Consider the following 15630-nt stretch of genomic DNA (forward strand, 5'->3'; position numbering starts at 1 on the left):
CCTGCGGCCCTGCGAAGTCCGCAGGACACTCCTGCAGCCCCCCGTGCAGGGCAGGGATCCTGCGGCACCTGGCTGCAGGTGGGCTCGGGCAGGAGTGGGCTTGGAGCGGGCAAGGGGGAGGTGTGGTGCAGGCAGGGGTGGGCACAGTGCGAGCGGGGGTGGACACGCTGCGGGCAGGGCAGGGATAGGTACGGTGCATGCAGGGGTGGGCATGGCGTGGGCAGGGGTGGGCGTGCTGCCGGGCGCTTCGCCGCGTGGCCGCACAGACCTTCCTTGATGGAGCAGGACAAAGGTTTTGTTCTTCTCCCAACAGTGCAGCCTTGTGCGGCCGCGGGCAGCGGCGACAGGCAGCAGCCAGCGCGGCCCCGTGCTCCCACGCCACGGTGCAGGGGGGGAGTTTCTCCTCCTTTGTCTGCTCCCGGCCAGGCAGCAGCCGGTGCGCGGCAGCGCCGGAGCAGCCGGGGAAGGGCCTCGGCAGGAGCCGCGGAGAACGGCGGCCGCGGCCCCCTCTGCCCCGGCACAGCCACCGGCCCGGCCTTGCCGCGCTGGGAACGAGCAGCGATCCTGGGGGAGCCGAGCTCTTCATGACGGGAACCCGAGCAGGCAGCGGGGACGGCAGCTGCGCCCGGGGACGGGGAGGACGGCAGCATTGGGGACAAGGACACTCGCGCCCCGTCCCCACCCCCGGCGCCCGCCGTCGGCCATGGGGAACGGCATGAGCCAGGTAACGGGGAGCGCTGGGGCGGCTGCTCTGCAGCTCGGCCATGCCCGGGCGGCTCGTACGGTGCCGGAGATGGGAGACCTTTACTTGGCGGCTGCCTCTGCCGTGCCAAGTGGTGTTTCACCTGCCGGCACCGGGTCCGGCACAGGGCTCAGCTCTTTATTTGTTTGTTTATCTGCCGGCAGAGCAACACCGGAGGTGAAACAGGCAGGGACGCTGCGCTGGGACAGCTGACAGCTGCCCGGGGGGGTGGAGGGCAGCGGTCACAGCGAGTTCCTTCAAGGAAGGGGGGAACTTTTCCCAACACCTTTAATCCCAAGGAACCAGCACCAAGCGCATGCTGGGAGCCCTGTATGACCCCGAGCCTGGTGGTCCCGCACCCCCTGCTCAGCGTGGCTGGGCTGTGCGTGGGGCTCGGCATCATGGGGCAGAGGGGATGGGCACTATTTTACTTAGGTGCTGCCCCGTTTTCTCCTCTGAGGAGCGGGTCAGCAGGGTGCTGGGGACAGGCATATGCTGTTTATTCATGGTTCAGTGTCCTGCCCTTGGGAGCTGCCCTTACTAACTGGCGCTCTCCCGCTCCTCTCAGTGCTGCAGCTGTGAATTAAAGGCACCCCGTCGATAGGAAATTGATCTGAAATCGCAGGAATCGCTTAAAAAAAAAAACCTTCTTTAAGCTTTAAGTCGAGAGAAACCTTTCCAAATGTGAGCAGTGAGACTAGTGTGAGTCCAGCTGTGCTAGTGAAAATCACCTCCGCCTGCCCTGGACACCAAATATTGCTGCAGGGAGAAGCTGGCAGAGAACCGGCTGGATACAGGATTTAACTCACTGCCCAGGCTGTGAGTGAGGGAGAATATAAAATAGCTCTGGTTGACAAGGTTTACAAGGTGTCCTGCTTCTGCATCTGCAGTGCTGTTAACAGAGGCCTTGTCAAGTAATTATTTTTTCATCATGAGAAGTGGAATTTCCCAGGGGAAATGAGCTGAAAGCATGGTGTCCAGAGCAATCTGTGCCTGGGCTGTGAGAAATGGGCTTCCTGCAGTGCAGAGTGAGGGGAGTGGAGCTCAAGGTGGGAGGGGGACAGCCACATCCCCTACAAGCTTCTCTGTGCCTGTTGCTTTCCCATCCCTCAAGCAGCAGGGCTTCCACAGGTCACAGGTAGAGTCCAAGGCTGTACAAAGGTGTATGCAACTTGTTGAGCTCAGGTAATAAACCCCAACGGAGGACTAATTGATGATAAACAAGAGGAGCAAAAAAAAAAACCAAACATGCCTGTGAAAGTGCAGTGCCAGATAGTTGCAGGTGCCAGGGCTATATCCAGCCCCACATCCTGCATGCCAGGGCAGTGGCAGCCCTGGAAATGCACAGGTCGAGCTGCCCCAGCACCATTCCTGCCCCAGGGCTGGAAATGGTCATGTCAATGCCAGAGCTTTGGCCTTTCCAGCCAAGGTCACTGCTTCCCAGCGTGGGTCCCAGCACAGTGGGTACCACAGTATGAGGTCACTGTTCACACTGCCACTTCTCCTTGTGTCCCACAGATCCTTCCTGGCCTCTACCTTGGGAACTTCGTTGGTAAGTGGAACTCAGCTGCTGCAGATATGTTCTCCAGCTGGGGAGTGGGGCTTGCTTGAGCTGGTGTCTCCCTGCCTGCAAATGCTGCCTGACACCCTGCCTGCACCCACTACCCTGCCTGTGCCTGCTCTGCTCTGTCACCCAATTGGGGTTGGCAGTAGTGGGAGTGAAGACACTGTGAGAAAGGCAAGGCAGGGACCCCTGCCTTTGCATGGTTTCCTTATTTAACAGCTGCCTTGAGCTCTTGGGATACATTGGGGAAAGGAGCCAAGGAGGAAATGTGGATTCTGTGCCAGGAGCAGAGGAGCTGGTGGTGCCACATGGGTGCAAGGGAGCAGGACAGGGTAATGCTCCCCAGTTTTGCAGCTATAGAAGAGGCCAGAGGGGCTGCCCACCCTCAGGAGGGAATATCCCAAAGGCAGAGTCTTGTCACACCTTGTCACACCAAGTCACTATTTTAAGGAGTTTTCATTGTCAGGGGACAGTTAATGACCAAGGGTTGGCATCGGCCATGACAAACCAGCATTTATGAGTACTCCTGCCTCCCTGATGGTTCCTTTGCCAGCTTGATTCCTTCTGTAAGCACTGTGGAAGTTTAAAACCACTGGTGTGAATTGCTAAGGAAATGTCACTGGAGTGGCATCCCTTGTTCTCCCTGTGCCCCATGGAGCACTTCAGGTTGGGCTGGGGGGGCTGTGGCTTGCTGGGAGCAGGGGGACAAGGGCACCCAGCTGCCAGGTTCATGACGGGGATTCCTGTGAACAGCCTCTGCTGTGGGGCCTAGGCCTGATGCCATCCAAACACTCCTCATCACTCTGCCAGGCAATCCAGCGTGACAAGATTCTAGGCCTGCAATATTAAGCTCACAGAGACATTTCCTCCAACTGGAAGCTTTTCCAGCCCTGGTAAGCCTTGATTCCAGTGTCACCATTTGCCTGCCGAGGTAGATGGGAAGGTGTGTGAGTCCCCACAAGGGTCCCCATCTCCCTCCCCACACAGACCACAGCTTCCCTGCAGAGCATCTCCCTTGAGACTCGCTCCTATTAAAATTCACATCATGTCGTTAGCACATCCCAGGCTGGATTCCTGAGCCAAGGTTTTATACCACGTGAAAGTTTAGAAACCCAAAAGAATGAGATGGGGAAATGTTACCCCTCCCCCCCACGCTTGCTGCATCTGCTGGTTGTGGCATGAAAGGGAGACACTCGGAAGCTGCTCAGCAAGACGAGCACGCTCCCCTCCCTGTGAACAACTGCTGTGCTGGACCAGAGGCCAGGATCACATCCAGAATGCTGAAGCATTGCCCCAAACAGCCAAGGACACCCCATTTCTGTCCATGCAGTTGCATAGAGAACAGACCAGAAAGAAGCAAGTCACTACTCAGGTGTTTTCTACAGAAAATCAGAGTTGATATATATTGCTGCAGGTCCACATCCATAGTGTACAAGATAAAGCAGTTCTCTTAGGCTGCAGCAAGTCCCAGTGCTACGTGTGTGTCTGCTCAAGGAGGTATGGGCAGGGCACGTCTCCTCCCAAAGTAGGGACAAGTACAGGCAGGAGGGACACTGCCTGCTCACCTAGAGTGTTTCTGTGCAGGTGTGAATGGTTTAACCAGCATGAGCAGCAAGGAGAAAGGATCAGGGAGAGGCCTCTGGTTCAGAATCATGGGACTGACATTCCAGGTTCCCATGTTTGCCCATGTCTGCACTGCTGCATGTGGGGGTGGGATGCAGTTGATCTGCTGGAGCAGGGCTCTGTGTGCTGGCTGGCTGTAGAAGCAGGGTGGGAGCACTGTGAGAATAGAAGTGTAGGAAATGAATACATGTTGATGTCTAGTTTTATCCTTCAGATGCCAAAGACCTGGAGCAGCTAAGCCGGAACAAGATCACCCACATTGTTTCGATCCATGAATCCCCCCAGCCCTTGCTGAAGGTAGGGTCCTGCACTAGATGTCACCCTGTAAACTCCTGAAGCTCCTTCCATGCTGCATCTTCTTTCCTGCTCTGAGCATTCCATAGCACGTACACCTCTCCCTGGTCACTGATCCCAGAGGAGCTGGGCGGCCCCCCGGCATGGGAAACTGGCTGTCTTGTGACTATAACCCGGCCTTGAACACTGACGGGAAACAATTTCCAGCTCTCCAGACTCCTCTTGTTTTCCATCCCCTCCCACGAGTTGCTGGTGTCCCCTTGCCCTGCCCTTCACCCCAGGGAGAGTGTGGCCCCATCCCCATACAGGGGGGATGCTGTGTGGAGGAATCAAAACCCTGTAGGCAGCTGTGGGTGAGGAGCAAAGGCACTGCCAGCCCTGCTCTGACCATGTATGACACCCTGGCTGCAGTACCTGAGCTTCTCCTCTTCTATTCTGTCTTCCAGGACATTACCTACCTCCGCATCCCCCTGCCTGACACCCCTGAAGCCAACATGTGAGTACCCTGGGGAGGCTGGGGTCATGCAGGGAGGTGAGAGGGTGACCAAAGGTGAGGGCTCACAGCTTCTCAAGCCTTCCATGTGCTGCCTCTAGCTCCTAAAGCACAGTGATGCACAGGCTGGAGATGTGATGCCACAGTGCAGGGGACCACCCTTGGACCCTGACAGCATCCCAGTTCAGCGAGTGCTGTGAGGGTACGAGCCCTGGGATGAGATGAGGGGCAGCCACTCTGCAGCAGCCATGGAAAGGAACAGCAAGCATCCCCCTGGGAAGTGTCTGGAGAGGGGAAAGCACATAAAGGGTGTGTGGAGCCAGCCAAGGGCACAGGCGTGGTTGGAGATTCAAGCAGCCAGCGTCCCACTGGCCCAGCATGAGTCACACAAGTCACAGGGCAGCCCCGTGCATCCCCAGCACAGTGTCCCCTTCTGTGTCCCCAGCACAGAATGAGCTGGCAAATCCACCTTTCCTTGGGAATAAACAGCACGGAGCTGCTCAGGTCTTAGCAGTGGCTGGCAGATCCCCTAAAACAACTCAAACGTCCAGGGCTGTTCTGCCTGCAGCTAAAAATGCTGTTCCACCCCTGAAGTTCTTATTCTGTCTGGTTTGTTTTTCCTGCTAGCAAGAGGCACTTCAAGGAATGCATCAGCTTTATCCATCAGTGTCGTCTGCATGGAGGGAACTGTCTTGTCCACTGGTAATGCTTCTTCCCCTATGCCCACTGCTGTGTCCCCACAGCTCAGCAGATACAGCCCCCTGCCCCTCACTTTAGCTGCAACCCCTGATCAAAGCCAGCCTGTGCCAGAGGGCTCTGTGCCAATGGACCCACCCAGGATCCACCCTCAGCTGTGGCTTGTGACTCAAACCCAGCGGGATCCAGGCAGTCCTGGAACTGGGGCAGCTTTTTGCTGCAGCTGAGTGCGCGGGATGAGCGGGTTTTGGGGCAGGCAGCCAGGCAGTGGCTGCTGCTCCCGTTCCCTGTAGAGGAATGGGTATTTATAGGCACTGATGGCCAGGACCTTGGAAGGTCTCAGGCCTCCGGGAGAGCAAGTCCTTAGAGAAGAACTGAAATATCTGAGGCACAAGGGTGGAGGAAGAGGCAAATATGGGGTCAAGGTGCGCCACTAACACCAGCCCTTCTGCACTTTCCCTTGCCAGCCTTGCTGGCATCTCCCGCAGTACCACGGTGGTCGTTGCCTACGTCATGGTTGTCACGGAGCTGAGCTGCCAGGAGGTGCTGGATGCCATCCGAACCATCCGGCCCGTCGCCAACCCCAACCCCGGCTTCAGGCAGCAGCTGTCTGAGTTCAGCGGCAGTGCAGCCCGCAAGGTGGGACAAGCCTCTGCCACCCATGCCCTGCTCCGTGGCTGAGTCTGTCATGGGTCTCAGAGCAAGGACGAGTCCTGAGGGGACTTAGTTTCTTCCCCACTCCCCTTGCTGGCAGACTTGGACCTGCCCTTGTAAACCAGCACTGTATTTTACTTCTCACTTCTTCCCCAGGTCCGCAGGCACCTGAAGCAGAGGTATGGGATGTCTCCTTTCAATGACGAGGAAGAAATAAAGGCCTTGCTGCCAGCAGGGAGAGAAGGAACATCCAGGACAGAGGGAGCTGTGCAAGGACTGGTCCCAAGAGCCAGAGACATGAGGAGCACAAGTCCCTTCCTGCTGCGGGTGAAGAGGACGTTCTCCTGCATCCCGGCTTGTCTGAAGTGACCCAAGCCAAGGGAGAGCAGTGAGCATCACCCAACAGCCTGGGAGAGATGAAAGAGATGCAACACAGTGGGACAGGAACCTGCACAAAGCCCAGCTCCTTCTTCTCTTCTGGGGTGGGAATGTGCCACCCTCTGTCTGGGCAGGTTTCATGGACGCTGTTGGGCTTTGCAGCACATGCTGGGTTCATCTTCTTTACATCCACCCTGCTGGGGACACAGGTCTCTGCCCTGGGTCACTGCAGGCTCCTGTTTGGGGCAGAACACACAGGGGGTCTCTTCTGCCACAGGCCAGTATCCAGGTGTTGCCAGCAGCAGCTTTGGCACTTGGGTACCCACTGCATGGCCTCAGGGTGCATGGGAGAGCCGGTGCTCCCCTCAGAGCGGTTTTCCCACCAGCAGCACAAGCTCCCACCATCCAGGTTGGCTGCGGAGCAGGGACACACCAGTGTGCCAGCAGGTAATGCCACCACACAGGCTCCCAGGCAAGGGTCCAGCTCCAGACTGGCCAAGCACAAGCTCTGAGCAAGCACTGTAGCTTTAGGAATCCATTGCACCCCATTCCCACCTATCCCAGGGCACAATCTGTAACAGGTGGGAACCAAGCATTTAACCTGGCCAGACCTCACTAGAGCAGAGCCTTAAGCCATTTTGCTTAAAGAGTTTCTATGTCCCCCAGTAATAAATACCCTTCTCTGTGGTCTGACTCTCCTGTGATGGCCGGGTTGGCCAGGGATGCCAAGGGGCATGGGACCAGCATGGGACCAGTCCGCAGCTGCTGCTGGCCACTCTGGAGAGTGAGCTGGGGACACTGGCATGCCTTGACAGGGCTCACCCTGCTGCCCTGTGGGAAGCTGACAAGGAAGGCCAGAAATGTGAGTGCCATGGCAGGGCTCTCTGGGGACAAGCTCTGCTCCAGGAGAGGTTGGGAGCAGCAGGTGGGAACTTACCTGGAGCCTGTCTCACTGTAGCCTCTCCACTCGCTGGATCCAGGAGCACCAGTTCCAGGAGTCCGCTGACTCCAGCTGCTGGGAGTACTGAGAACCTGGCACCAGCTGAGTATCACAAGCCCCAGACCTGTCCCATTTGCACCTTTTCCTGGGGCAGAGTCCCAGGTGGGAAAAATTCCGAGGATGCCCAGCTGGGTAAGCAGCATTGTCCCTGTTGGGACTTAGAGCATTTTTCTGGGGTCCCCCTCATTCCTGCCCCCTCTCCTAGGGGGAAGGGATCCCCCAGGAGACAAAGCTTCAAGACCAGGGCTCCTTTCTGCTGCCAGTTTCTGCCTGCTGGGCTGGGTGCTGCCTTGGGGTGACCCAGGCAGACTGGGAGCTCCACTCTCTCTGGGTAGATACTGAGTGAAGTGAATAACCAGGGGTTCATCACCCTTCACTGCTCCTGCACATCTGCCATGGGATCCCACTCTCATTCCAGTTCCTTCCAGGTGCCTCTACCCACTCCCTCGCCCCAGGCCAGGCTCTGCAGCACCCTTTGGCCTCCTCAGCACGCAGCAGGGTGGAAGTCCTGCAGCCCAGGACCACGCATCTGGGATGGATGTGTGCACCATGCACAGCTGCACCTTCCCACACTGGGACACCTTATGCCAAGGTGTTTACACCCAGGGATTCCCCTGTTCCCACTGTAAACCACACAGGGCCCTGGCCCCTCCAGCTCAGCTCCTCCAGCTCAGCAAAATGTATTTATTTTGGCAGATCTGATTTACACAGCCTGGAAAAACCCAGGCAAGGGCAGCGTTAGCTACGAGTTAATGTTTGACTCATTTTGGCATGAAAAGTTTAAGGGTTAAGCAGCTTCACCTTCCCTGGGAGGGGAGAAGCATGGTGAAGAATACAGCAGGGAATCTGGCTCCTGAGCGTCCTCGCTGATTAGGGGTAATTAGATCCCCCGAGTCCTGCGTCACCAGGCGGCTGCCACACCACATGAAATCCCCGGCCGGCCGATAAAAAGCCGACCAATAAAACTTATCCCGGCGGGCTGGGGCTGACAAACGAGCCGGCGGCTGCGATTATCTCCCGGCCTTGGATGTAATCGGTGCAAGCCACTGGGAGGCTGTGCAGTGACTCCTTGCCATGGCTCTGCTTCCCAAGGCAGAAAGGGGAGATGGGGATTCTATGTCAGTCAATTCCCAGGCCCTCTTCCCAGAACGTGGCCCCACAGCTCACCCTGATGGGGGGCACAGGTGGTGCCTGGGCTTCACTTTGCAACAAAGGGGTCCCAGACAGGCTCAATAAGGAGATAAAACCTCTGCCAGTGGGGCTCACTTGTACACCCCGTGTAGCCCCATGTGCCCTCTGTGCCACGTGTCCATGCCCTGTCCTCACAGCCTCTGGGAAAGCCCAGGACTGGGCTCTCTGCCACTGATTGTTCATTTGGAGACTTTGCAGCCCCAGTAGCTCTCAGGAACTTCGCTTCTCCTCTTGGCCAGAGGTGACTTTTTCTGACTCAGAGCAGGAAAGGAGACCTGGAAGACTGCAAAAAGAGACTTTGGGGGCAGCAGCCGGGCAGAGGAGCAGGGTTTCTCTGCACAGCGACATGGAACTCTGCAGCAGTGATGAACGAATCACCAACACCAGTGTCACCCCCGAGTGGCCCAGCCCATGCCCTGGTGCAGGATGTGTCCCACCCCAGTCCCGGCAGCCGTTGGCACAGCTCATCCGCCCTTCTCACCAGTTTCCCGTTCGACTCAGCATCCAGAGCCCAACGAGGCAGACGTGAGCATTAGAGCAGAGGAGAGATTTGAAAGATGGGGACATGTGACTGTTCACACCACCCTGGAAACCCCGTGCTCTTTCCGCAGTTCCCTGCAGCTCCCCACACCCATGGAGTGAGCAGCTGGTCCCACGGGAGGACGCAATCCCTGAGGCTGGGACGTGTCTGGATGGGTCCCCAAAGCAGGGAGTAGAGTCCCTTGGCCCCTTCGGTGAGCATGTGGGAGACCTGACAGTTTTAGGGGAAGCATTTGGGAGGGGTGGAGGAGAGTTCCGTGTGCCATCTGGTGCCTTGTCCCGTGGATGCAATCTGCCTGCCCCTCTCCCGCGAGTGCAGGGTGCCTGTGTTGAGAAATGCACCTAGCTCAGGTATCTCGGTATGCAAATCACCAGTGCGAGCTGCACATTGTATTCTCCACCGCAGGGAAAGGCTAGAGCCTCAGGCAAGAGCCGGGAACGGGCGCTCACCCTTTGCCTAACAAAGGGCACTTCCCGGGGTGGGGGTCAATGACCCAGAGCCTCCGCAGGAGCCAATGAACAACGGGAAGAGCTTAAAATCACCACTGGTGTACACGGGTGCACACATTGTGAAGGTCTGAAACCTCGGGGATGCCTTTTTTGGGGGTCCCTCCGAGAGGCACCAGCTCTTCCCATTGCTGTAACCTTCAGTTACGACATCACTTTTTCCTGAACACGGATGTCTGACGCTGCTGCGTGGGGAAAAGTGAAGCAGTGGAAAAATTTTAAGATCCGTCCCTCCCCCCCTCCCCGCGCTTTGGGTCAGCCAGAACCTGCGGCGTGGGCCAGGAAAGGGAAAGTGAAAGCCGGAGCCGCTTTCGGTTTCGCCGCCGGGCCGCGATGGCGGAGCCGGGGGCGCCCATGCGGCTGAAGGAGTGGCTGATCGCGCAGATCGACAGCGGCCGGTACCCGGGGCTGCGCTGGGAGAACCGGCACCGAACGCTCTTCCGCATCCCCTGGAAGCACGCGGCCAAGCAGGATTACCGGCAGCAGGAGGATGCTGCGCTCTTCAAGGTATCCCGGGCTCCCCGCGGTCCCCACTCGGCCCTGGGAGAGTCCCCGGGACTGGTCGCCGGGCTCCGTGTGCACTCCCGGGGCTCCCCATTGCCCGAGGGTCTCCACTGCCCAGCTCCGGGCGCACCCCGGAATCGCTCACCCAGCTCTGTGCAGCCATGTGCACCTCCGGGGCTCTCCACTGCCGGACTCTGTGCGCAGCGCCAGGGCTTTTGGCTCCATGCACACCCCGGCACACACCGCCCACCTCCGTGTGCTCCCCTGCGACCCCGCAGTCCCCCAGGACACAGAGCCCTGCTTCCCCACTGCCCCCAAACCCCGGCGGACTCATACCCTGCTGGGTCCCTGGACAGCCGAGCCGGGGGTCAGGTTGTGGCAGCCCCCACAGCACAGGGCACCCTCTGTCCCTCAGGCTTGGGCCATCTACAAGGGGAAATACCACGAAGGGACGGACAAGGCCGACCCCTCCACCTGGAAGACGCGGCTGCGCTGCGCCCTCAACAAGAGCACCGACTTCCAGGAGGTGCCCGAGCGGAGCCAGCTGGACATCTCCGAGCCTTACAAGGTGTACCAGATCGTGACTGACAGAGCCTGTGATGCAGGTACGTCCCTGCCGTCCCTCCTCCTGTGCCAGATGTGGGATTGATACCTGAACCATGCCTGTACAAGCCCCGTGCCCCACAGACATTACCCTTCCTCCCTGCTCCTCTTCCTCTCTGGGTGTCCCAGAGAGCCAGCTGTCTTCTCTGGGGCTGTTCCTGCCGTTTGCAGGGGTTCATCTGTTCTTTCTTGCTCTCTGCAGAGGACAGTGACACACAGTCCCCAGGCACTGAGGACCAGCAGGTGAGCCTGCCCTGTGCCATCCAGGCAGGGGAGAAGGTGGGACCCTCAAATCCCCCCTTCACCCATCAGCTGCTCCCCCACTTGCACACTGCCTGCATTTGTCCCAAGGGGAATCAGAGAGGGTCCCCTGTGCCATGCACTGCCAGACCCAGGCAGGGGATCTGCTGGCTTATGGGGTCCATGGTAGAGGCAGGAGCTGGCTCAGATCCCCTGCTGCCAGCTCAGCCCTCACCAAAGCTGCTCCTACCCCCAGGGCAGCACTGCAGGCAGTCCAAAGGAGGAAAGCCAGAAGGACATGCTGCACAGTGTCCACGTGCCTCCACAGCCCCGGCTCTCTGGCCACCCAACTGAGCGAGGTGAGGAGGGTCCCTCTCTGTAGGATGGGGCAGGGGGTAGGGAGCACATGCTTCTGCCAGGATCCTGTTCTCCTGTTGCTCGTGCAGGCAACACCTGTGAGGATCGAGGCAGGAGCTGAGAACTCCCACCCTACCCCAGCAAAGCCTTAGGGGATATAATGAGATCTAATAATGAGCAAACACAGTGGGAAGTGTGGGCCCAGGCGCTTGGGCCAGGAGAGTGCCTGGAAGCCCTTGGGGTAACTGTCCATGTCCTTTTACCACCTCACCTCTGCCCTGGTCCAGGGTTCCTTGTGAGGGGAGTCTTCTATGGCTGGAACCCGACCCATGGCCAGCTTCTTCCTGGACCCCAGTCCTACCTCCCTGTGGAGGATGTCAACAATTCAGGTAGGAGCCACGCTGCAGGCAATGCTCTGGGTGGGCCCACCAGCCCAGATTGCCCAGGAACTGACCCTCACTTTGTCCCAGACTGCTGGCTCCACATCCGCCTGTACTACTGCGATGTGCTGGTGAAGGAGGTGACCACCCGCATGGCCGAGGGCTGCCGCATCACCACCAGCGCCGTGCCGGCCGACAGCGAGCACCTCTACGGCCCCTCCTGCATGGAGCAGATAAAGTTCCCCCCACCACAGGTGCTCAGTGGCCATGGCCACGTGGCCTGCATGACAGATGTGCTGGAGCAGCTCTTGCCCCATCTGGAGCGTGGGGTGCTGCTGTGGGTAGCACCTGAGGGGGTCTTCATGAAGCGGCAGTGCCAGGGCAGGGTGTACTGGAATGGGCCGCTGGCCCCACACAAGAACTGGCCCAACAAGCTGGAGAGGGAGAAGACTTATAAGCTGCTGGACACACAGCAGTACATACAGCGTAAGTCCCTGAGAGACCCCACTCCCCTCGAAAAGAGGGGCTGGTGCTGCCCTGGTGTGGCTGATGGGGGCTGTCAGGACTCTGTCCCCTGATAGGTTTGGTGTCTTGCAGAGGTGAGGGAGTACCTGAGCAATGGACAACTCATGCCTCAATACCAGATCTACCTGTGCTTCGGGGAGGAATACCCCACCAGAGCTGGGCACCCCTTCCAGAAGCTCATCATGGCACACGTGAGTACCCACTGGGGCTGGCAACCCCTGAGCCAGGCACAGGGACCATTGCAATGCAGGGACACGGACCTGTGCCCATCCTCCATTGTTCTGTGCCTCCACAGGTGGAGCCGGTGTTCGCACGGGAGCTCTTCCATCATGCCCAGCGCTTGAGGCCGATGCTGCTCTGCAATTCCCCACAGCCCTGTGCCCCTGGCACCTCCAGCCATATCTTCCATGTCCTCAAACAGCTCTGCCAGCCCTGAACTGGGTGGGAGAGGAGAGCCCAGTTGCCATAAAGTCTCAGAGTGGGAGGCTCTGAGCCCCATGGCCCCGCTCCAGCTGCATGTCCCAAGGCAGAGTGCTCAGGATGCTCAGTGTGTGGGACCAGACAAGGACAGATGTTAGCTGGGGTGTGCAGGTACTGCTGCCCCTGTGATTGCTGTATTTATTCCCTAGAAGTCCCCCAGGAGGGATTTATTGCGTGCCTTTTCAGCAAGCCAGGGCAGACCTGGCTCCATTCTTGCACCTTGCTCTGCCAGGACTCACCATTGCGAACCTTAGAAATAAAGGTTATGTTTTTGTATCAGTGTTGGGGGCTGGCTTTGGTGTGGGGGGCTGGTGCTGGTCTGAGCAGAGCACAGGTGTCTGGGGAAGCTGAGTCCCGACAGAGGCTCATGTGGGCAAAGCCAGCTCAGAACCAGCCACAGGGAAACAGCGTGAGACAAACCCTGCCCCAGCACTGGTTCCAGACCTGTCCTGCCCCTTGTCCAAGCCCCTTGGCAGGGGTGAAAGCAGCAGCAAGGTGCCTGTGGCTGCTGTGCTGACCTGGCAACACAAGGCTGTCCCAAAGGCAATCACTACCTGTCCCTCAGTTTACTCTCAATGAGGTTCCAGGGGTCTGTGCTGTGCTCCGAGCTATGGGATCAATGCAGGGATCTGGCACAACAGAGAGACCTGGCACAGGATCCAGCACAAGCCCGGGCTGGGGGGCAGGGTCTGAGGCACTGGGGTGGGCAGGGGACACCTTCAGTCTTACCAACATCCCTCACTCAGCCTCACTGCAGGCCCAGCCGGAGCCCCGCTCCACACCGTGAGCAGGGCAGGATGAGAACCAGGTCGTGGGAACTTTCCGTGGGAAAAGGGGCTGGGGGAGCCGGGGGCTGTGCCCGCCTCTGCCCTGGGGAAGCCGCGGTCGTGCCAACCCCGAGGCCACTGGCTGCTGGCGGCAGGCCTTGGCGGCGCATCCGTCCGTCTGTCCGCAGGGACCAGTGCTGGACGGCAGAGTCCCGCTCCGCCCTGGGCGGCCCCTCAGAGGAGGGGCCCGCCGCCCCCTCGCCGGCCGGGTTTTAACGGGCCGTGCTGGGGCCGTGCGGCACAGCGGGATCAGCGGCAGAGCTGGAACTGCGCGGGCCGGCCGGGAAAATGCAGCCGGACCTCCCCGTCGGCGACGCGGCGCTGCGCAGCCCACCGGCCCCTGAGCCGGCCGGCGGCGCTTTCCCCAGCGCTGAGGCCACCAAGCCACCCTACAGCTACATCGCCCTCATCACCATGGCCATCCAGAGCGCGCCCGAGCAGCGCATCACCCTCAGCGGCATCTACCGCTACATCATGGGCCGCTTCACCTTCTACCGTGAGAACAAGCAGGGCTGGCAGAACAGCATCCGCCACAATCTCTCCCTCAACGAGTGCTTCGTCAAGGTGCCCCGTGATGACAAGAAACCGGGAAAGGGCAACTACTGGACCCTCGACCCCGACTGCTACAACATGTTTGAGAACGGCAGCTTCTTGCGGCGCCGCCGGCGCTTCACTAGGAAGAGGGGCGTCCGGGATGCGCCAGGCACTGAGGGAGACGAGGGGCGAGGGAAGACCCCCAGACAGCAGGCGCGAGGGCTGCCCGCCGCCCCGCTGCCGGAGGAGGGGAAGGCAGAGGGGGGCTACCCCTCGCCGTCGGGCACAGGACGCCTGCCGAGCCCCGCCGCTCTGTCCGAGGGTGCCGGGGTGCCGGGGTGTACTGAGCCCTGTGCCCGGCGGCAGCCACCCAAGGCCAGGCAGCCCTGCCTGTACGTGCCGGACATGCCACAGTCCAAGGGGCCGTTCTTCACGTCCCCCGAGAGCCGCCCGCCCAAGGAGACTGTCTTCGGGGGGCTCCCGGCGGCGCTGCAGCTGCCCCGGCCAGGTCAGTACCCACTGCCCAGCGAGCGCCCGGCCCAGCACCAGCACCCTGCCCTGCTGCCTGCCCTGCTGCCCACCCAGCACAGGGACCCCCCGCAGGACTCGCCGGCCACCCCAGACACCCCCCCAGAGCAGCTGGAGGGCAAGGAGCTGGCTGCCCCTGGGTTGGGGCCGTGTCAGCCATTCGGGCAGGTGCCACCTGCATTCCCTGGCAACCTCCTCGGCACGGGCAAGCCCCCCCCATCCTGCTTCCTGGAGGGAGAGGGCTACACGCAGCCCCACCTGCCCGTGTTCGGCTCCTTCAGCCGGCCGGGCCCCGAGGCGCTGGGCAGCAGCTACCAGTGCCGGGTGCAGGCGCTGAGCTTCTGCATGAAGGAGCGGCCCTGCAGCACAGCGCTGGAGCATCTCCTGGCCACAGCTCCCCCGGCCTCCACTGCCCCCCGCCAGCCATCCTTCGGGGCCATGGGGCCACGGGCAGGTGAGCAGAAGGAGCCATGGGGGCCGGGGACCACGATTCCACTGCAGGGGGCTAATGGCTACCCCCTGGGGCTGCCCCCCTGCCTCTACCGGACACCCGGCATGTTCTTCTTTGAGTGAGGGACTCCCCACCCTGAGACAACCCAGCACCTAATAAAGCACATTCCCCAACGCTGCCTCCGTGGTCTCTGTGCCCCATTCGAGGTGGGCAGTGGGCAGGGCCAAGCTGGGGACCCTCAGCCCCAGCTCAGGTGCTGGCTGGGGGACACACGTGCCCAAGCCCGCCTAGCACAGTCTCCATCCCCACCAGTCCCTCCATCAGTGATCACTGACTGGATGGTGAGGCCATGTGGGGACGGGCATGGCCTGGGTCAGCACACCTACACCCAGGTCCTGTGTCCCAGGAAGATGCCGGGGACAAGGTCCTGTCACAATGTAGGGCCAGGAGCCCCTGAAGCGCCATCCCATGGTAGTGAGAGGGAACTTTGTCCCTAGGGATCAGGGGATGTGCTGCAGC

The 15630-nt window shown here is 60.0% G+C and overlaps 3 protein-coding genes across 5 annotated transcripts; all 3 read left to right on the forward strand.

The window, feature by feature from the left end:
- Nucleotides 1–7131, forward strand: DUSP15 (dual specificity phosphatase 15). 2 transcript variants are annotated; one of them, XM_014254088.2, is made up of 8 exons: nucleotides 1–78; nucleotides 314–724; nucleotides 2261–2294; nucleotides 4144–4226; nucleotides 4670–4719; nucleotides 5344–5418; nucleotides 5880–6051; nucleotides 6223–7131. In XM_014254088.2, exons 2-8 carry the CDS (start codon nucleotides 704–706, stop codon nucleotides 6433–6435), a joined length of 648 nt encoding a protein of 215 aa, XP_014109563.1. In that variant the 5' UTR covers nucleotides 1–78; nucleotides 314–703; the 3' UTR covers nucleotides 6436–7131. The 2 variants fall into 2 exon arrangements, with proteins under 2 accessions (XP_014109563.1, XP_087920729.1); XM_088064603.1 differs by lacking the exon at nucleotides 1–78 and adding an exon at nucleotides 173–188.
- A 113-nt stretch (nucleotides 7132–7244) lies between these two features.
- LOC102104399 (interferon regulatory factor 4-like) lies at nucleotides 7245–13053 on the forward strand. 2 transcript variants are annotated; one of them, XM_088064602.1, is made up of 9 exons: nucleotides 7245–9369; nucleotides 9942–10189; nucleotides 10602–10791; nucleotides 10992–11068; nucleotides 11286–11388; nucleotides 11674–11775; nucleotides 11857–12252; nucleotides 12364–12482; nucleotides 12587–13053. In XM_088064602.1, the coding sequence occupies exons 2-9, from the start codon at nucleotides 10016–10018 to the stop codon at nucleotides 12725–12727; spliced, it is 1302 nt and encodes a 433-aa protein (XP_087920728.1). In that variant the 5' UTR covers nucleotides 7245–9369; nucleotides 9942–10015; the 3' UTR covers nucleotides 12728–13053. The 2 variants fall into 2 exon arrangements, with proteins under 2 accessions (XP_087920728.1, XP_014109574.1); XM_014254099.2 differs by having other exon boundaries at nucleotides 7245–10189; nucleotides 10992–11032.
- Nucleotides 13054–13836: 783 nt separating this feature from the next.
- On the forward strand, nucleotides 13837–15284 carry FOXS1 (forkhead box S1). Its single transcript, XM_005524736.3, has one exon. It carries the CDS (start codon nucleotides 13887–13889, stop codon nucleotides 15231–15233), a length of 1347 nt encoding a protein of 448 aa, XP_005524793.1. The 5' UTR covers nucleotides 13837–13886; the 3' UTR covers nucleotides 15234–15284.
- The last annotated feature ends 346 nt before the right edge of the window (nucleotides 15285–15630 follow it).

Source organism: Pseudopodoces humilis, chromosome 19 (assembly GCF_049639895.1).
Source record: "Pseudopodoces humilis isolate 2021_Gansu_Grassland_sample_001 chromosome 19, ASM4963989v1, whole genome shotgun sequence".
NCBI classification, from domain to species: domain Eukaryota; kingdom Metazoa; phylum Chordata; class Aves; order Passeriformes; family Paridae; genus Pseudopodoces; species Pseudopodoces humilis.